The 21,110-nt window shown below is 38.1% G+C and overlaps 1 protein-coding gene across 5 annotated transcripts in view; it reads right to left on the bottom strand.

Annotated features, from left to right (window-relative positions):
- LOC112618235 (myomegalin) overlaps nucleotides 1–21,110 on the bottom strand; it is a 349,895-nt gene that overhangs the window by 190,141 nt on the left and 138,644 nt on the right. For all 5 annotated transcript variants that reach the window (XM_025375027.1, XM_025375035.1, XM_025375054.1 and 2 more), the window contains 12 exons: nucleotides 14,605–14,736; nucleotides 13,434–13,553; nucleotides 13,102–13,194; nucleotides 12,750–12,962; nucleotides 9,846–10,004; nucleotides 8,842–8,955; nucleotides 8,522–8,659; nucleotides 7,581–7,760; nucleotides 6,451–6,645; nucleotides 3,102–3,269; nucleotides 2,855–2,936; nucleotides 2,036–2,127 (listed from right to left, as the gene is read on the bottom strand). In XM_025375027.1, coding sequence (XP_025230812.1) covers nucleotides 2,036–2,127; nucleotides 2,855–2,936; nucleotides 3,102–3,269; nucleotides 6,451–6,645; nucleotides 7,581–7,760; nucleotides 8,522–8,659; nucleotides 8,842–8,955; nucleotides 9,846–10,004; nucleotides 12,750–12,962; nucleotides 13,102–13,194; nucleotides 13,434–13,553; nucleotides 14,605–14,736 — 1,686 coding nt within the window. The remainder of the gene's footprint in view (nucleotides 1–2,035; nucleotides 2,128–2,854; nucleotides 2,937–3,101; nucleotides 3,270–6,450; nucleotides 6,646–7,580; nucleotides 7,761–8,521; nucleotides 8,660–8,841; nucleotides 8,956–9,845; nucleotides 10,005–12,749; nucleotides 12,963–13,101; nucleotides 13,195–13,433; nucleotides 13,554–14,604; nucleotides 14,737–21,110) is intronic.

Genomic DNA, 21,110 nt, shown 5'->3' with positions numbered 1-21,110 from the left:
TAATAATGTCTTTCCTGTAGATACCACATATCCATATAGTCTTTATGGTAAGGACAAGTTATTTTTTTTTTTTTTTTTTGAGACGGAGTCTCGCTCTGCCGCCCAGGCTGGAGTGCGGTGGCCGGATCTCAGCTCACTGCAAGCTCCGCCTCCCGGGTTCACGCCATTCTCCTGCCTCAGCCTCCCGAGTAGTTGGGACTACAGGCGCCCGCCACCGCACCCGGCTAGTTTTTTGTATTTTTTAGTAGAGATGGGGTTTCACCGTGTTAGCCAGGATGGTCTCGATCTCCTGACCTCATGATCCGCCCATCTCGGCCTCCCAAAGTGCTGGGATTACAGGGTTGAGCCACCGCGCCCGGCCTAGGACAAGTTATTTTAAAGAAACCCTTTAAAGGAATTTAGCAATAGTTAAATATCACCCACTCAAAATACCCATTCATAGGCATTACAATTTCATGATCCTGAAAACAGGACAGAACCAAAAAGTAACATTACTTTGGATTTGATAAATGTGAGAAAAACAGGAAGAGGATATGGAAACTAAAGTATCTAACATGAATAATCAGATAACGGCTAAGGTAGAACCACAAAGAGGAAGGGAGACTAGGGGATTTTTAAAACTGGTGTTTCTTAAACGCCACACCTTCTCATATCCTGAAAACTAACTGAGTCACAAAACATGAGTCTGTTTGTAAGCAGAAATATGGTAATGAAATCAAAAGATGAAATATGATAATTCCATCACAAATACAAACACAGGTTTTATATTATAGATCTAGCTATGGCAAAAGGTAGAAAAAAAACTAAGGAGCTATTTGGACTAGCTAGCTAAACTGAATTCAGGAAGCCATGACACTGACTGATCTTCTAAAAGAGATGCCAACATAGTAACAAACAAGCTTTCAGTTTCAGTCTATAACTCTGCGCTGTGGTCCTAGTATTTCTTCAGCATCATAGTTGAGTATGCAACTAGCTGTGGAGGAAATGCAGGGGGAAGGGAATCTCTAATCTTTTTTGAAAGGCCTCTTCTAAAAAAATTGATGAGAACTCTATGCTAGAGAGAGTTAAAGCGTAAGGTGGGAAAAATGTGCTCTAGGAAATGAATCTTCTTAGGAAGTATATGAAGTCACAAAAGGCTTGAGTTTGAATCATAGCTCTGGCATTTATTAATTACATGATTATTCTCCACTCCCATTTTAAAAGAGAAATCAGTGTTTCAGCTTCTTCGTCTATAATAATTGGGTCGACACCACTTACTTTGTGTAGAGCTGTGAGCATTAGTGCTAATTTAAATACCTAGCACAGTACATTGCACATGAATACTTGATCAACATTGATTATACTCAAATTTCTCTTGTTTCATGTTTCTAAAACTAATTTCAAGGGTCTAATGTCATAACTCTAAGCAGCAATCACACAACACTTCCTTTTTTCACTAGTGCTTTACAATTATTATTATTATTAGTGGTAGTAGTAGTATCTTGGAGGCAGAGTTTTGCTCTTGTTGCCCAGGCTGGAGTGTGATGGCACGATCTCAACTCACTGCAACCTCTGCCTCTCGGGTTCAAGTGATTCTCCTGCCTCAGGCTCCCAAGTAGCTGGGATTACAGGCGCCCGCCACTACACCTGGCTAATTTTTGTATTTTTAGTAAAGACGGGGTTTCGTCATATTGGCCAGGCTGGTCTCGAACTCCTGACCTCAAGTGATCCACCCGCTTTGGCCTCCCAAAGTGCTGGGATTACAGGCATGAGCCACCACTCCCAGACTTTACAATTATTTTATTCCAGTTAGCAATGGGGAGAGACGGTTACGTTTTTCCAGCACTTAGTAAGTTTTAATGGTCCCAATCTAAAAACAGGAGCATCTTTTTGAGATAATGTATATATAAAATAACTTTCTCCAAAAAGAAAAAAGTCATACCCGGCATTTGGACTCAGATATTATACTTGGAGAATTATATGCTTTTAAATATAAACTATTTTGAAAGAAAAAATAACAGGGATTTTGAAATTAAGACTTAACTAGAAAACTCACCTGACTTTCTCTTTCTTTTTTAGCCATGAGTTCAAGTTCCTCTTTGGCATTACTCAGTTCTTTTTCTAGCCCTGCAACTGTGTCCAAGTCTCCTGAAATAAAAATATAGCGCTAGTTTTAATTGCTATTAACATAATGTGGTATCTGCTGCTTCCTTTGAGTAATTTACAGAGGACACATTCCAATAATAAGAAAAAAGAAAACATACACACAAATGTAAAAAGCATTATTTGTAATAGCAAAATACTGCAATCATCCTAGATGCTATAAAGAAAAGGCTGAATAAACAACAGTATATTCACAAATCCAACATTCTTTTATTCTTTGATTAGTATAAAGTTTTTCTACTAGAGAATGACTACTTGTAAGACTTTTCTAAACCATCCCCTGAATGGGGCTAGGCTTGGCAAATAACTCAATGTACACTGCCTACCCTTCCTAACAGTTTAATGTAGGTGATGTCAACTTACACTGAGTGGCCCCAGACTTGAAAGATACCCAGGAAAAGGTGTCAGCTCATGGCCCTGCTGGGCAGGAATGGAACCACTACCTCCTGCATTTCTGAATCCCTGCAAAGCTATCTGAAAAGGAGAATAAGGATAGAGTTTCTCTGGGTCAAATTGTGAACCCAGAGCAATAACCTCGACTCAACATAAGGTAAGGACAGTTCTTCAGCCTTTCAGAGGAATTCCAAACTTATTTGTTCCATTACGATAGGAAGAGAAAAGAGTCTTGGCCAAACCTATTAATACGGAGATTACTAGAAGGAAAAACAAGAGAAAAACAAAGTCCCTTAATGAAATGAAATTTGATACTTACCTAATGTGGATCTGGGTATGCTGGCATCCTCTTTGGCAGTCAATGAAGTGCTACCATCTCTGGAAGGTATCTGCATTGAACCCTAAAAAATTGCAAAAGTTGGGGGCTTAGGAAGACGCAGGAACTATGATCACAATGACAATACTGAGAATATTCTCAGAATTTGGTATTAAAATTATCAAACATACACCTCAAATGTAAAAAGGAAATGGAATCGGCATGAATTATATAAGTCTATAGTTCTTACTTGATCAGTCTGTTCTCCAAGAGGGGGGCCAGTGGGGGTAACTTCAGCTTGTTGGTTAGAGATGGGTGCTTGGGATGTCAGGGAGTCTCTCCCTCCTAAATATTGGCGCAGGGCCTGTAATTCCGAATTTCTTTCCATTAAGGCTTGCACCATCTTCTCCGCAGCAGCCTAGTAAGAGGAAATCACAAATAACATTAGAAAGATACCCTAGTAAAACAAATTTTTTGTTCTGGTATCATTTCTTCAAAGTCAACCATTTGTAAAAAACAAACAAACAACAACAGAAAACAGTGGGTCCTTAGGAAATAGTTCCCTTGCTTTCAGTTTACAGGGAAAAACATAGTTAAGTGAATGGAAATAAAGTCTCACAGGCAGAATATTGGGGAAAAAACTGAATTTAACACATCTGTAACAGATAAGAGAATCTGAAATAGGTTCTGCTAGAACTATCAGGCTAAGGTGTTAAGATTCTGGTTTGAATTAGTATAACAAATGTCTTTATTCTTGGATCAGCTGCTTCTTAGGGGAAGATTGCTCTTCAATCAAACATTTGTGTGGTTTGCTCCCTTCAGGTATTGGCCAAATGTCACCTTATCAGGTTGGTCTTCCCTGCATATCCTATCCAAAACAGCAATGTTGCTGGCCAAAGGGTACAAGCTTTCAGGTATAAGATGAATATGTTTTGGGGATCCAATGTATAGCATGGTGACTTTAGTTAATAATACTGTATTATTTCCTTGAAATTTGCTAAGAGAGTAGATCTTAAGTGTCTTCACCATACACGCATAAAATGTGTAGTGACGGCTGTGTTAATTTGATTGTGGCAATCATTTCACAATGTATATGTATATCAACACGTCATGTTGTACACCTTGAATATATACAATATTTGTCAATTATACCTCAATAAAGCTGGGAAATTTTTTTTTTAAACCCAGCAATCTCTTCTCTATCTCCAACACTCCTTACTGTGCCTATTTTTTTTTTCAATGCACTTACCATTATCTAATCTCTCTCTCTCTCTGCTTCCCCTACATGGAATGTGAAGTTTCCTAAAGGCAACTTGGTGCTGAATCTCAAGCACCCAGTACAGTGTCTGGGACATAACAGACACTCACTACATATTTACTGAATGAATCAATTACACACATAAACATTTTTATCAGACCACATGATTAGGAGAATCTCAACCTCAAAATCACCAAACTCAGCTTGTTTCATTTCAAATCTCAGTTTTCTAAGACAGATGATGACACAATAAGGGAAAGAGCTAGAACAGTTTTAACTATTAATGCACAGAAAGTCTACATTTAAACAGAATATCTGGAAATCATAAATTGATATTAAAATTACTGAGGGTATAAGATGATGAATCGTAACACCAACTGTCTCTGAGGAAAAGTACTACTGTTTTAAGGGAGAAGCTGACCTCTTGTCACAATTTCTAAGGGAAATATGAAAAAAAAAAACCTTCAATTTTTCAGTAAGTAAAATGTGGGCTCTTTGGAGATTTGAATATAACCATTTTAGAAGTATCAGTATATTATTAAAGTACCTTAATAAAAATATCTGTGAAAACTGTGGGAAAAAAACGTAATAAATAACATACAAGACATATACTGTGCTCTGTCTGCCTTGGCGCTTTTTTTCTGGTAGGATTTAAGAGTTTTTAGCAGTGCTCCTCCAGTGCAGTCCATGAACCTGCAGCATCACTATCACCTGGAAACTTGTTAGAAATGCAGATTCTTAAAGTCCCATCCATACGTCCTAATTTCGTTCTCTGGAGTTGAGCTCCACAATCTACATCTTTAAAAAGCTATTCAGGTGATTTCTTTTGCATGTAAATTTAGAGAAGCAGATGTAGAAGAATACAACCATTAATCTTCTTGGGTTGAAAAATCTCCTGTAATTTCCATCATCGCCATTATTCTATTACCAGCAGTGCATAATTTTTTTTTCTGAGATATAATAAAGACTAATTCTTCCAAATCACAAAGAGATTAAAAAGAAAACTCAAAGATCCTAGCCTCTTGCCAAAGACTTAAATAATTTAGAATAATGTTGTTAGGTCTATTTTAGAAACAATTTCTGAAGCACACAGCAGGACCTTTCTAGTAAGATGTGTGTTTACTTCAGTAGGCCTAGCAATTAGAACAGTGGTGTATAATCCTTTCACAATATGAGGAAATGTAAGAAAATATTATGGGGTCAAATAACATAGGCCAAAAAAAGTCTATCTTCCTCTAGAAACTGTCCAGGGGGATTCAGAGCTACTGGTATCTGAAATGCAGCATAAGTCAACTAAGAGTCTTTAGCCTTGAGAAGAAAACACATAGAAATGAGGAAAAATTAAGAATTTACTTATGGGCAGGGCATGGTGGCTCACGCCTGTAATCCCAGCACTTTGAGAGGCCGAGATGGGTGGATCACTTGAGGCCAGGAATGATCCAACATTTCAGCCTGGCCAACATGGTGAAACCCATTCTCTACTAAAAATACAAAACTTAGCAGGCATGGTGGTACATGCCTGTAATCCCAGCTACCTGGGAGGCTGAGGCAGGAGAATTGCTTGAACCCAGGAGGCAGAGGTTGCAGTGAGCCGAGATCACGCCACTACACTCCAGCTGGGTGACAGAGGGAGATGCCATCAAAAAAAAAAAAAAAAAAGAATTTACTTCTTAAATATTGTGGAATTAATACACCCCATACTATTATGAGATTGTTTATTCTCACCATGACCTCTGAAAAACGTAATCTTTTTTCCCTCTTAAGATAACTCAGATTTTACAAAAACTAAGAGTAAACATGTTGAGTGTAAGTTTTCCCATACCTTGACTGGAAATGCAAAATATCACTCAAGTCTTAATAATTTAGAATCAAAATCAAAACACTCACAACCCCTACGCCTTTCTCTCAAAATGATCAGATTATTAAGGAAAAGAAAATGTATGTAATGAAGTTAATGGATACATGTATTGTTTAGGCACCCTTCCAAATTCAAGGTTTTTAAGAAATTTTTCATACTTTGATGATTAATGTAAAACTGTGGTCTCAGGCCAGGTACAGCAGCTCACACCTACAATGCCAGCAGTTTGGGAAGCCAAGACAGGATGATTGCTTGAGCCCAGGAGTTCGAGACCAGCCTGTACAACACAGCGAGACTCCCACCTCTAAATAAGTAAGTAAACAAATAAAACTGTGGTCTAGGTAATAAATAGAAGGAAAGAAACTAACAGAGTTGACTGTAAAATATATAAATATACACACATCTATAGTCTGCAAATGCTTCCTATTTGCAGACTATAAATGCACTACATGATACTTTTCTGATCTGTGCATTAATCCTTACTTGGCTTTCCTGCTCCCTGGTGCTCATAGACCGAAGCAGGCCTTGAATCTCCATTTCATGTTCCACCACTAGTTTGTTTCGATCACTTAGAAGGTCCTGCAGCATCCTTTCCTTTCGCTGTAGACGCTGGCACAGCTCCTCTGCTATCTCACTCTGCCCTGGTCCAAGTTTGCACAGCAATGTTGCACTAAGATCCTAATGCAGAAAGGACACTGTAAGTTTCTGGAGGAAAGAACTGCCTCTACTAAATATTAAAGGGCTTATAAGAATCTATCATAGAAGAAGGAGGTGTGAGATTCTTGAGAGTAAGTATCACATTTTACTCATTTTTGTTTTACCAGATCTAGCACAGGCCTGCAACACAGAAGTCTCTAAATACATGTCCCAGGAATGAATACAAACAATACAGAAAACTATCTCTGGTGGCCACTTACATACATATTGTTTTCTGAAATAAGTCTTTTTCCTATTCGTTCAGGACATGTAACAATTAATGTTAGATGAGGATAAAGGGACACTCAGTTCATTTATTTGTTTTCTCCCAGTGTAACTTTATAGGGGGAAGCATAAAACAAATTGCTGAAAGGAATACTAAACACTGTATTTGCTATCATAGTGATGGTTTCTATTTCTGTACTAACCGCCGGCACATGGTGGAGGAAACGGAGGCGCCATACTGCCTAGGTTGATACTAGATCTGCTACTTATTAGCTACGTTAGCTTGGACAAGTTACTTAGCTTCAGAAGTCTGTTTCCTCCTCTACAAAACGGGGATAATAGAATGTGCCTCATGGCCTTGTGAGGATTCAACGAGTGAATATCCATTGACATCTGAAAACAGCACCTGCCCCAGCATGAACACCGTAACTAATAAAGGTTAACAGCTGCCAGACAGAAGAGGCAATGTTTGGTCTCATTCATTCTCACATAACTTCTTTGAGAAAGTTAATTGCCAACTTAAGTTTCTAGATATGGGAAAAAAAAAATCCCAGTGAAAGTCAATGACCTGCCCAGGCACAGAATGAAATTAAAGACTTGGGTCACAGGCCTCCCGATCTGAAGAGTCCTAATCCAAGGCTGAGATTACATAATCACTGAACCAACTGCCTTTAAGTTAACTGAAGTCTTGCCTCCACTTCTTTGTTCCTATCATGCAGAGATGTCTGTAACTGCTGAATGATACTCTCTTGTTCCTTCTGCCAATGGCTAAATTTGGTTTCAATTTCTTCTTTCAGCCACCGGAGGTTTTGACAGGTAGTAGATAACTGTTCCACTTCCAGGCCTTTGGCCCTCAGGAGACTCTCCATACTCTACAGCCATAAAGAGAGCAATCATCAGTCAAAACGATTACCCCATACTCCTCAGGATAAACCACAAATTACATCCACTTTTAAATAATCTCCCATCAATTTATTTTTATTTGCAAGATGAGAGCATTGATCTAAACAATGCCAAGCTAATCTGTTTTTTTTTTTGGGGGGGTTTTTAGAAACTTTTATCTAGTTTGTGGAGAGATTAAATGTAGAATATATGATAAAAGGAAGCATTTTGGAGGAAGTGCATGACACTATAAAGGATTTCTCAAAAAAGTGGCAGGTAGATACCTAAGCTCTAAAATAAATATGCAAAAAAGCCCACAGTAAATATTGATAAACAAGTGTTCTAATTATGGCAATTCATGGACATGTAGATAATATTAAGGTAGAAGACACAATTTAATAGTTGCACCCTGATAATGCTTCAGTAAAAGTAAGACAGAGAGAGAGGGCAGTGTGTGTGCATATGTATTTATGTATGAACAAGAACTGGAAATAAATCAGAACTACGTAAACAGAAATCAATATTCACTGGCTCTCCTCACAAAATTCATATTACAAACGAAAGTAGAAGTGCTAAAATCTCTCACTTCCTAATCAACAATGATGGAACTAGTGACTGCTATTTTTGGTTTTCTCCCCCCTTATAAAGCAAAATCCCTGGTTTTCAGAAAATGATGGGGGGGCGGTCATGCTTCAGGCTTAGAATATAAGTGGGAGAGGAACACCAAGTCAGAGATAGGTTTTGCTCTCACTTGCATAGTAGTTTCATTGGAGGAGAGGACACCTCTCAGTCTCTCTAAGTCATGATCTCGCTCTCTCACAGCAAGACGAAGCTGGCGCAGTTCTTTTTCTTTCTCTTCTAGAGCAGAGAATTTTTCATCTATAGCCCGCTGCAAGGAAAGGAAGACTCCTAAAGCTCTGTAAGATTTACTATCCTGATCACTCTTATTCCACAAGACGGCAGACTAGAAAACCAAATCCCAGAGCAGCAAATGTAAGTAAACACAAATTTCTATAATACCTATGTAGATAGAATAATCCATCGCATAGTGGGCAAAATGGTGATACATACCTCCAGAGCAACAGCTTTATCATGTATGCGCTGGCGAAGTTTCTCAAGCAACATTTCATTTGCTTCAAGGGTTTTGTCTGAGTTATCTCGATATTGTAGGAGCTCCCGAAATTCCTGAGACCAAAAAATCGTTTCTTTTATTCTTTTATCCAATATTAACTAAACTACCAAGTAATTTGTTATTCAGGATAAAAAAAAAACAAGATGTGATCACTCTCCTCAAAAGTAACAAATTTAGCAGAGATAACAGACATATAAATTGTAAACTATTCTGCAACATACAACAGACACAACACATAGAATTAACTGTTCTGCATCCTAGGCTAGCTACCAGGGGAACACAGGATGCACTGCCTAACTCTGCCTGCAGGTGTCAGTAAAGACCTCACAGAGGAGGTAACATTTGCGGTGAGTCTTAATTAAAGGACTAGGATTTCCTAAGTGAAGAAGGGAGAGGACTGTATGCTAGAGAAAAAAAATATGCACACTACGCATACAATGAAAAAATTGTACATTCAGTGAAATGTAGTGGATTCAATGTGACTGAAGCTTAGAGTAGGTGGCAGAACAGATCAGTCTCTTCTTAATGCTCCATTTTCCCCTCAAACTTTCATTCCATCATCAAAATGACTCTGGAAGTTTCTGTAGTTTGTCTTCATCTATTAAACTGAGAGCAGTAGCCAAATCTTTTGTCTTCCCAACGCCCAGAAAAGTGTGTGACTCACAGAGGTGCTTAATAACTATTTTCTGAATATTAAGTCTTTATAAAAGACTTCATAAAAGACTGCTTAAATCAGGGCTATATGTACTGTTTCTTACACTTGTTAGTAAGCATCTTAATTCACAAATTATACTTTCTATTTATTTTAAATCCTCTTGATTCCCACCTCTCAATGTTTTCCTTATAGCAGGGACTCAACACAGGTGGAATAATATCTTAAATTTATATAAACAAATTTCAGAGTTCTATGAGCCCAGTTTTCATTGAAATCATGTAAACTCACCTGAAGCAATTGCTCCTTGTGACTCAGACTATGGTTTAGGTGCTGGATGTTTTGTTCCTGGGTTCGAATCTCATTGTATTTTTCAGCCTCCCGGGCACGAAGCTGTTGGCCCTTGTTCTGCAATTCTTCTTGTAGCTGCTGCAAGGCTTTCCGCAATTCCTGAATTAAACATATTAAGAGATCTAAAATTGTCACATGGTTATATATAGAGGCCTTAAAATTTTCAAGGTGTATAAACTGAAAGAGCAGTAGAGGATGCCGTTATTAAAACTGCTATAGAAGTATTATACATGAATTGAATGGGATATGGAAAATTGTAAAAGTTGTGAATGGGTAGGACGTAAGCTTGATAATTATAGTTCAATACTTATTTTTTGGCTTAAAAAGGATACATGTGTAGAACCATTAAATGAGAATCTGTCCTATGGTAAACCTGGATTATTTACAGTAAGCTCAAGGATAAACTATTCCTATCATCCTTTTTTCTAAAGATCTCATAGAGACCATCACTCTTCTTTCTTAGCTTGCCATATTTATCTTTCTGATAAGAAAGTCAGTAATCTTTAAATCATCTGTTACTTTAGAGAGCTCTCAAAATACATATTCTCATCAACCAAACAAATCTTGGGAAAATGTTTCCTTTAGCTAAATAACAAAAAGTTAAGAATTATTTCTACCCCCATCCTCCACCACTCCCCGACCCTGCCCAGACATCTGAAATTTTAATTTTTTTTTTTGAAATGGAGTCTCACTCTGTCGCCCATGCTGAAGTACAGTGGTACAATCTCGGCTCACTGCAACCTCTGGCTTCCAGATTCAAGCATTTCTCTGCCTCAGTCTCCCGAGTAGCTGGGATTACAGATGCCCGCCACCACGCCTGGCTAATTTTTGTAATTTTACTAGAGATGGGGTTTCACCATCTTGGTCAGGCTGGTCTTGAACTCCTGACCTCATGATCCACTGGCCTCGGCCTCCCAAAGTACTGGGATTACAGGTGTGAGCCACTGTGCCCGGCCGAAATTTTAATATTTCAAAAGGAAATTCAGGGCTAATATTTAATCTCCAAACCACTAAACCAGGGAGATCCTTCAAAAATTACACTTTTAAACCTGAGTGTTAAAGAGCTTAAGAAAAGAGACCATGAAAAAAAAAAATCTTTTAAATCTTAAACATATACGCTCTAAGCTAACAAGATAAAGGAACCATTTAAGAATTGTGTATTTTGGCCCAGCGTGGTGGCTTATGCCTGTAATCTCAGCACTTTGGGAGGCCAAGGTGGGCAGATCACCTGAGGTTGGGAGTTTGAGACCAGCCTGACCAACATGGAGAAACCCTGTCTCTATTAAAAATATAAAATTAGCCAGGCATGGTGGTGCATACCTGTAATCCCAGCTACTGGGAGGCTGAGGCAGGAGAATCGCTTGAACCCGGGAGGTGGGGGTTGTGGTGAGCCAAGATTGCACCATTGCACTCCAGCTTGGGCAACAAGAGTGAAACTCCGTCTCAAAAAAAAAAAAAAAAAAAAGGCCGGGCCTGGTGGGTCACGCCTGTAATCCCAACACTTTGGGAAGCCGAGGCAGGTGGATCACAAGGTCAGGAGATCACGACCATCCTGGCTAACACGGTGAAATCCCATCTCTACTAAAAATTCAAAAAAAAATTAGCTGGGTGTGGTGGCAGGTGCCTGTAGTCCCAGCTACTCAGAAGGCGGAGGCAGGAGAATGGCGTGAACCCGGGAGGTGGAGCTTGCAGTGAGCCAAGATAGTACCACTGCACTCCAGCCTGGGTGACAGAGTGAGACTCTGTCTCAAAAAAAAAAAAAAAAAAAGAAAGAAAAGAATTGTATATTTTATTATTCAAAAATAAAAAATAAAAGACAGGGCTGATTATTATGCATGTCATTCCTCTGACCTTAGTGATTCTTCCCCACTTTTCTGACTGGTTTTAACCATCCTTCAAGAATAACCTCAGATGTCTCCTCCTTCATGAAGCTTTCCTTGATTCCTTTTCCTTGACTCCTTTCCTAGATATTCCTGTAGGACTCCATATATACATCCCCTTCAGAATTTACCACTCTGAAACTCAGCTTATGCGACTGTCTCTCTTACTGAACTATAAGTAACTTAAAAGAAAGGAGCCTGTGCTATTCATCCTTGTATTTCCAGGGCACAACTCAATATGGTAATCACCCCTCAACCCACAGGGGATACATTCTAGGACGCCCAGTGGATGCCGGAAACCAGATAGCACTGAAGCCTGTGTATAACTGTTTTTTCCTGTACATAGATAACTATGATAAAGGTTTACTTACAAATTAGACATACTAACAGATTAAGAATAACAATAAAATAGAAGAATTACAACAACATGCTGTAACAAAAGTTACGTGAGGGAGGCCAAGGCAGGCAGATCACGAGGTCAGGAGATCGAGACCATCCTGACTAACATGATGAAAACCCGTCTCTACTAAAAATACAAAAACAAAATTAGCCGGGCGTGGTGGCAGGCGCCTGTAGTCCCAGCTACTCGGGAGGCTGAAGTGGGAGAATGGCATGAACCCAGGAGGCGGAGCTTGCAGTGAGCAGAGATCACGCCACTGCACTCCAGCCTGGGCGACAGAGTGAGATTCTGTCTCAAAAAAAAAAGTTACGTGAATGTGGTCTCTCTTGAAATATCTTAATGCTTTTTGTCTGTGGTTGACCCCAGACAACTGAAACCATGGAAGGTGAAACTGTGGATAAAGGGGGACTACTCTAACTAGCATATGGTACAAGGGCAGCAAGTGTCGAACTGAAATACTTAGATTATGCAACTGACTCAAGGGTTCAACACAAACTATCCTGCTAAAAAGTTATTATCAGGGCAAAGTCAGCATTTAGGGCAATAAAATAGTTAATGATTTACCTGGTTATGTTTCCAAGAAGCCTCTTTCTGCTGTTCACTCTCATGTGCTGCAGCCTCTACAAATTGCACACATTGTTTGGCATCAGCCAGTTGGCGCTCTTTCTGCCGTACCACCCTCTGGAGCTTCTGTATTTCCAGCTGGCTGCAGAATAAAGCACTCTGAAGATCAAGCAGAGCCACCTGTTGCTGAGCTGGGGAAGTACCCTCTGAGCTCTGAAAAGAGAGTAGAAATCACAATCACAAGCAGGGCAAGCACTGAGCTCCCACGAAGACTGAAAATAAAATCAAGACTGCAACCAAAATGGCACATCCCCAACTGAAGTCTCTCCTGTCCTATGTGACCCTCACATACGTGAAGTTGTCCAAGCTGGCTTTGGTGCAGCATTTCTCGAAGCTTTGCCATTGTGTCATTTTGACCTTCAATCACCTGGTACAACTCCTCAGTCTGAAAATGAGAGAGGGAATATCAAACATGTTAGTAAACTAATTATAAATTCCATTATCTCACCTGTACAGATTTTAGTAATGTGACTATTCCAAAATATCAATCGAGGTTAAGCTACAATTTCTCCAGGCTAAGATCTGTTAGTCTGACAATATGCATTTTGACAAAATATAAAATACTTGTCTACTTTGAAGGGACCAATTGTTTCCACACAGGTCCTTGATAGCTAAGTATTTTACCTCACTTTCCCTGCTCTTCAGAGTTTCCTTGAGGTTCTGAATTGTACCATCTTGCTTTTGAGACGACTCCTGAGCACACTTTAGTTCATAGCTCATTTCATTAAGTTTCTCTTGAAGAATCTGAATTCAGCAAAGAAAAACAGTTTTTTAGGTCAATGATGTCTTTTAGCCTCAAATGAATAAAGCCTTTCCTCAAATCTTGGATTTAAAGAATTTCTTAGGGGATATTACCTTGTTATTTTTCCCACATATAGTAACCATTAAAGTGGTAAGTCAACCAGCAACGAATAGTAGCAGGAGAAATGAAATACTTCCTTCAGTACTAAATTGTCTCAATCTTCATGCGCTGTGATCTCTCTATGATGGCAGCCATACTAGGAACTTGTCCACATGGACCAGGTAGGCAAGTGGTTCCTAGTATGGATCCCTTATACGAGGACCAAAGAACTTCTGCTATCTAGCATAGGAGAGGGCACTATAGGGGCACGGAGGCCACAAGTTCAGCATCCCAAATTGTAGCAATTTTCTTCTAGGCCAGACATTAAAATTCATGGGCTAGAAAGTAGTAACAAGTTAAGCTAAAATAAAAAACACAGACCTCCTATCTCAGTGCCTTTTACAGTGAAAGATTGCATGTAAGTTTTTTTTTTGAGACAGAGTCTCTCCCTGTTGCCCAGGCCCGAGTGCAGTGGCGTGGTCGTGGCTCACTGCAACCTCCACCTCCTGGGTTCAAGCGATTCTCCTGCTTCAGCCTCCCAAGTAGCTGGGATTACAGGCGTCTGCCACAACGCCTGGCTAGTTTTTTGTATTTTTTAGTAAAGACAGGGTTTCACCATGTTGGCCAGGCGGGTCTCGAACTCCCAATCTTGTGATCCGCCTGCTTTGGCCTCCCAAAGCACTGGTATTACAGGCGTGAGTCACTGCACTGGCCTGCATGCAAGTTTTAATTACACACCTGAAAAGCACCAGAAATTATGATCTGTACAGAACAAGCTAAAATCTTGATAAGAATAAAGGGAAGAACTACACTTTTACATGAAATATTCCCTAGAGCACAAGGAGTACACAGTATCCATCTCCCAAGTCCTACACAGGTTGACAGACTCAGGCTAGAGCCAGTCACATCCTCAGGAAAACCCTGTCATCTCCTAGGGGATAGTACTAATCATACCTTATTGGTGGCCTCTGTTTGCTGGATTTTTTCCTGGAGTTCTGCCAAGTGGGAATCAGATACAGACTGCTGAGTTATAGTGGTCTCATGTGAATTCAGCTTTTGTTGTTTGAGTAACTCTTCAGTCATGGGCTAGGAAGAAACAGCAAAACAAGTAAGGTGAGTTAAACACGGCCAACAAAATTTTATTTCTATCTTCAAAAATATCTGTTGCATCTTTTGCCAGAGATTTAGAGAATCAGATTTGTTGCATAAATTATCAGTATGAATTCCTAAAGACAGGCCTGTTCCTTATTAAGAACACTGATTCACCCCCATTTGTACTATGCTTCCCAGCTTCCCTTTCAACTTTTCCCTACCAATTCACACAAACACTACATGTTTATTCACCGAAAGCAAGTAATTCAGAGTTCAATGAGAAGGGGAGGATGTCATAAAGGAGATGATCACAATGACCAAATATTTGCTTTATTCTATTTTTAATCAAGGAGTTGAAAAGGCATACTCATCAAACTTATACTACTCCTGAGAGAAGTTACATTTCAGCTACCTTTCTTACGACATGCTTGTTTCACATGATTGGAAAAAATTGGCAGATTTTGATATGGACTATATATTAGATAACAGTATTTTATCAATGTCTAATTTTCTAAATTTGATAATTGTACTGTAATTATATAAGAGATGTCCTTGTCCTTAGGAAATAATGCTGAAGTATTTAGGGTAAAGGAGTATACTATCTACAACTAATTCTCAAATGGTTCAAGAATTTTAAAAAAATACTGTGCAAATACAGAGAGTGGGAGAGTTTATAAAGCAAATGTGACAAAATATTCGCAACTGGTAAATCTGGGTAAGGGATATATGGGAGTTCTTGGTATTTCTCTTACAACGTCTCTGTACATTTGAAATTATTTCAAAATAAAAAGAGAATAAACTAAATTTAAAATAGATGTGCCTACTTAAAGGCAGATTTATAGCATAAGCCCAGATAAATAATCCATAGTGAACTGGGAAGGAGACATATTTTATAGGAATATCGATTCACTTAAAAGATTCAGGAGAAAAAAAGTATGATTTACATATGGGACAATTTGTATATGGGACAATAAGATAAACTTATTGAACCATTCTTGGTAATCATTACAAGCTAAGGATGTTAAAATAAAACTTTACAAATTTACTGCGGCAATTACATTTAATCTTCCCGCCTCCATACCCTCTTCCATTCCAATTAGGAATATAAATTCATTAAGGGAAAAAAGACAACTGCTATTCATTCTTTCTTTCGCTCACATTTTCAGACTTGATTACCACCTTCAAGGCAGTGGAGTTACAGCTTACCTTAAATCCCTTCCTGCTAGCAACTGACTGGAAACATAAAGATTTCAGAAGAAAAATCTTTTCTATTCCTCCAGTGCTATTTATCAACTTTTCTAACACCTACTAAATGCTATAATAAGCAAAGCACCATGTGAGGCACTATGAGGAATGCAATGCTGACATAACATGTATCTGTTGCACACTAACTATGTGCTAGGCACTGTCCTGAAGATATATCATGCAAGACAAAGTCCCTGTGCTCTTGAAACTTATATTTTGCAGGGGTTGGAGGGGGGAGTACATGATAAACAAACAAGGAAATGCAAAAAATATTATGGACAAGCCCTACGTGGCAAAATAGGAAAGCATAATACAGAGTGGGTGGTTAAATTACTCTAAATTGCTTGATCAGAGAAAGGTCTTTATGAGGCAGCATTAAGTAGAGATCTGAAAGAAAAAGAATCAGTCCTGCAAAGATAGGCAGAACAATCCAGGCAGAAAGAACAGCTAATGGAATATGAGCCTGGAAAAGAGAAAGGCCTCTGTGGCTAGAGTAGCACTCTCTAACAGAAATATAATGTGAGTCCTGTATGTAATTTTTAATTTTCTAGTAGCTTCAATGAACAAAGTACAAAATAAATAGGGAAACTTAATTTTAACAAAATATTTTTACCCAAAATATCCAAATGTTATCATAAACATGTAAACAATATAAAATTATTGAGACACTTTACATGATTTTTCCTAAGTCTGAAATTCAAGGCATATTTTATACTCACAGCCCATCTCAATTTGGACTAGCCACATTTCAAGGGTTCAACAGCTCCTGAGACTAGTGGCTAGCTTACTGGATAGCCCAGGGCTAGAGCATAGTGGGCAAAGGGGATAGGGACACTCAATGAGGTGGAGAGGCAGGCAGGCACCAGGTCACATCCAGCTTCAGACAACGGGGTTAAGGAACTGGATTTCATTTTAACTGAAATGAGAATAGACCGCAGTTCTTTAACAGGTAATCACACATAAGTTTTGAAAAGATCACGCTGTGGTGAATGAATTATTGGGGAGCACCAATAGAAGCAGAGAGACCAGGTGGGAGGCTGCTGTGGTAGTGCAGGTGAAAGACTATAGTAGCTTGGGTTCTGGTGCTTAGTAAGGGAGGGGGAAATAAATGGATAGATATGGATATGTTTTGAAAGTATACCTAACAGGACTTGCTGGTGGACTGGATAGAGGGATAGGGAAAAAAGCAGCAAGGATAACGACTTCTGGAAAAATTATTTGAGATATTTGTTGTTGGGGGTATAACAGGAAGCCTTCACCTGAGGCAACATGAACTGTGTCACACCATGGGCAAAGTAACCACATTAATAGATATTGACAACGATTCTAACTAATAAATAAATGCACCATTTACTTAATGATAAAACCACCTTTATAAAATTTGGCTTCTTACTTCTTCAGTGTAAAACAACAATAACATCTACAGTAAGATATTTTGAAATTCAAACTACAACAGGCAGAATTAAAGAAAAGAGCTTCAAGTTTAACATGGCAAGGAAGGTGATCATATTTATTTACTTAAAACCAAACAATCTTAGAAACTTTATAAACTAACCATCTGATCCGATCCTATTTTACATACAAGGAAATGGAAACTTAGAGAAGTAATTAGTCCAAGGTTTCCTGGGAAATCAGGAAAAAGATCCAATTAAACTGAACTGGATTCCCACTCAGGTTGGGAATGTATCTCTCATTTCTATAAACCCATTGCCTACCATAATGCTGGGAATACTGCAGAGATCAAAAGTTTTTGTTTAATGAATGAATAAGAACAATAAAAACAAACGAAAATGGGCCTTCAGTGGCTCTCTTAGAAATACGACTGTATGTAACATATATTCGAAAAGCAACTTTAAAGCCAAAGAATGCCACAGGAAAATACATGAATCTGAATCTCACATGAATCAATCTTGACATGAATAATCATAAGAAACCTCTTTTTCTATAAATAATGTACTCACCTAAAAGTTGGAAGATATTTGTTTCTTCTTTATTTGTAATAATTTACTATTTTGCATCTCAGAAAAATGTCCTTGCAGATAACAGTCGCCGAAAGAGCACTTAGCAAGTACCACTAAGCCAATAACTTAATGAATTCTTGTGAAGTATGAAGTACATAAATCAGTCACTCCTACAATGATAGTGTAGCCCATGAAATAAGTAATACCTGATTTGGTAGAATCAGTGTTACTCTCTAGACACTCAGGTACTAAAATCATGTGGAAATGTTAATATATTTTAAATTAAGTCACTTTTCACTCAGAATTAGGACAAAGGCTTTCCAGTATCAGAAAAGAGAACTGCTTCCAGGTCTAGTGTTGCACAATATGAGACTTTTAGGCTAAGGGCAGTGTTTAGACCTTTTGTGTTGATAGCATTTTTCTTGGCACTTTCTAGTCCTCACAGTAGTGAGTTATAGATCTCAAACTGCTATAATTGTCAATTCTATTGTTAATACTAGGAGACAGACAAGACTCATCGACTACCATCAAATTAAAGGCCTAATCTTTTACCAGCATCTAATGCCAACATCTTCCAAAGGGCCTGATCCACTTCCTATAACTAAAATATGAGTGCGATAAATTTACCGTAGTCACAAAGGAGCAGACCTTGGCATTGCAAGGTTTAAAGTAAAGATCTCCTGTTCTTTGACTTTAGATAGAAAGGGAAATTGCACATGGGCCAGAGCTCATTGCTGTTTACTAAGGGACCACACCCCTCCCATCATAGCTTTTCTAGTTCAGGGCCAGACAATAAAGAAGGGAATTACCAGCTAGAATAAGGCTTCAAACCTTTCTTTAGCTATCTGAATAGCTTTAGGTTGTCATACACAAATTCTGTAGAAGGGAAATAAATTACTTTGTGTAATATCAGAATATCAGTAAGCAGAACTACACTGTTAGTTTTCTTTAATAAATAAGAAAGGAACAAAGAAAAAGAGAGGGAAAGAAGGAAAGAAAAAAAGAAAGATGAAAAGCAATCAGGAGGAATTCTGATGTCAGTATTTAATAGTGCATACAGTATGGTAAGTGGAAGATTAAACAAAGGAATCCAAATGACCTTACAGAAAATCTTGCTCTTTAAGATAAAAGGTTTTCTCCATATTTGTGGCAGAACTGAACTAAAGGAAACATTTTTTTCTTTCATGGTTTCGTGTTTTCACAAGCTAAAAGGAGAACTACCAAAAAAAAAAATTACATTGTTTCTATTCTTTCCACATTTGTTCAGAGAAATAGACAAAAACCAGTCTGCCATTGTCCTACCTAGCACTGATTTTGTCATAAGCCTCTTAAGGAGCTTAAAAGTAACCGGATTTAAACAATAGATATGCTGCCCATTTTATTTACAAACAGGTTGGGCCCAATTCATCTATTTTCCCTGACATCTCAAATTATTAGAGAAAATGGTATAATAATTAAATGCCACATTTCTTGAAACTGAATGACATTTTCTCCCTCCCAATTTTTGTTTTTCTAGAAATAGTAAACAATGTAAGAATGTAAGTTAGGTCACAGCAGAAAGGTCATATGCTACTATTTTAAAACTCTAATGTCCAAATTTAGTGAAGTAAAGGGACTTGACCTAAAGATACAGTTACCATAGTTTATATATGTTCATTCAGATGACAATTTTTTTCACGTAATCTCTAAAAAATCCCCCAAGCATCCTTAGGTTAGAGAAAGAGGGCTCCTGGTTTTAAAAAAGTACTTACTTAAATTTATATACTTCAGACAATGGGGTTTAATGTATAGAATTAAAGTGTCTTGCCTGAGAACGGTCAGAAACCTTTGTCTCTGCATGGGCTAAGTTAGTTAAAGAATGAACTTTCTTTCCATATCTCCAAATTGAGGGACTGCCTGAAGATGATCTTTAAAATTCTTCTCAACTCCAAAATCCGGTCACCAAAATAGAGTATTTTATTTAAATATGGAGAAAAAAGACCTTGTTTTGGCTGTTATTTTCTCAGTCTTTATGTAATGTTCTACAATATTGGCCATATTTGGTGGCGGGTTGGGGGGACGAGTTTATTTCCCATTCATCCTGGCCCAACTAATTTTAGACCCTAATAAGAAAACACCATGTTTAATTTGTAACACCTATGTCTGGTCCAGAAATACTGTAAAGCCCAAATTCAGCTGAGGCTCCACTGAAAGGAAAAGCAAAAGAAAAGAAGTACATACATTTTATACAAATGAAAACGCACTGACTTTTTACCTTTCATGACACTTTCATCTCTGCTGTTTCTCATCTATGCTGCTACTCATAATTTTGTGTGAATTTAAAAACTTTTATCCTGTTTTCTGCTTAGGTTCTTATTGTGAAAGAAAGTATACATACCACAGAACTACTTTCCAAAAGTTTCATGTGACCATCAACAATGTTACTTATCAAGCTCTAAATTTCTGGAATGATGTTGACCAGTAGCAGGCTTTCTAAAAATGCCTTCTAGATCACATCTACCTTTGTGACAGTATCGCTAAATAAGTTGTATCAAGTGGAACATGCCAGTATGTTTCACAAAGTTAACTGAACCTAGCATTTACTGTTGCTATAGAAACAAACTACCATAGCTGAATTTAAAAGGTTGGTATAGAATCAATTGGGCAGACATGAATGGTTCAAATTAAGCAACTGCCATCCTCTAGTCATTAAGAAGTCAAGACTATAATGAATGAAACTCTCCTCTGATCCAATAATGGGTTAATCCTTTCTTAATATCAAATATCTTCCAGTAGAACTCAGCAGAGTTCTGGCTGTGAACAGTTTATGCCTTAACGTTTTGAGTGACAATACTGTACTTGAATACTTGAATTCCTGTCTCTTTTATGAATAAGTCATCACTAATCCTCAAATGAACTATTCATTATAATAAATATTGTCCAGATGTTATAATACTTTACTGGTGGATTAATAGGTTTCCCCCAAACCTTTTACCTTATGCTCTAATCATTTACAGGCATTTTGCGGATGAAAGCTTCAATGCTCTGGGAAGAACTAACTAGAGAACTGCCTTACAGAAAGCCATTGGGAGGAAACGTCTATAAATCTGAAAACAAGAACAAATTTTAAAAGTTGTTAAAAAAAAAAAAAAAGAAAGAAAGAAAAGGAGATAAGAGGAAAAG

This window comes from Theropithecus gelada, chromosome 1, assembly GCF_003255815.1.
Source record: "Theropithecus gelada isolate Dixy chromosome 1, Tgel_1.0, whole genome shotgun sequence".
Lineage (NCBI taxonomy): Eukaryota > Metazoa > Chordata > Mammalia > Primates > Cercopithecidae > Theropithecus > Theropithecus gelada.
Note: the sequence above shows the minus strand (reverse complement) of the source record. Positions and strands in the feature narration are given on the sequence as shown.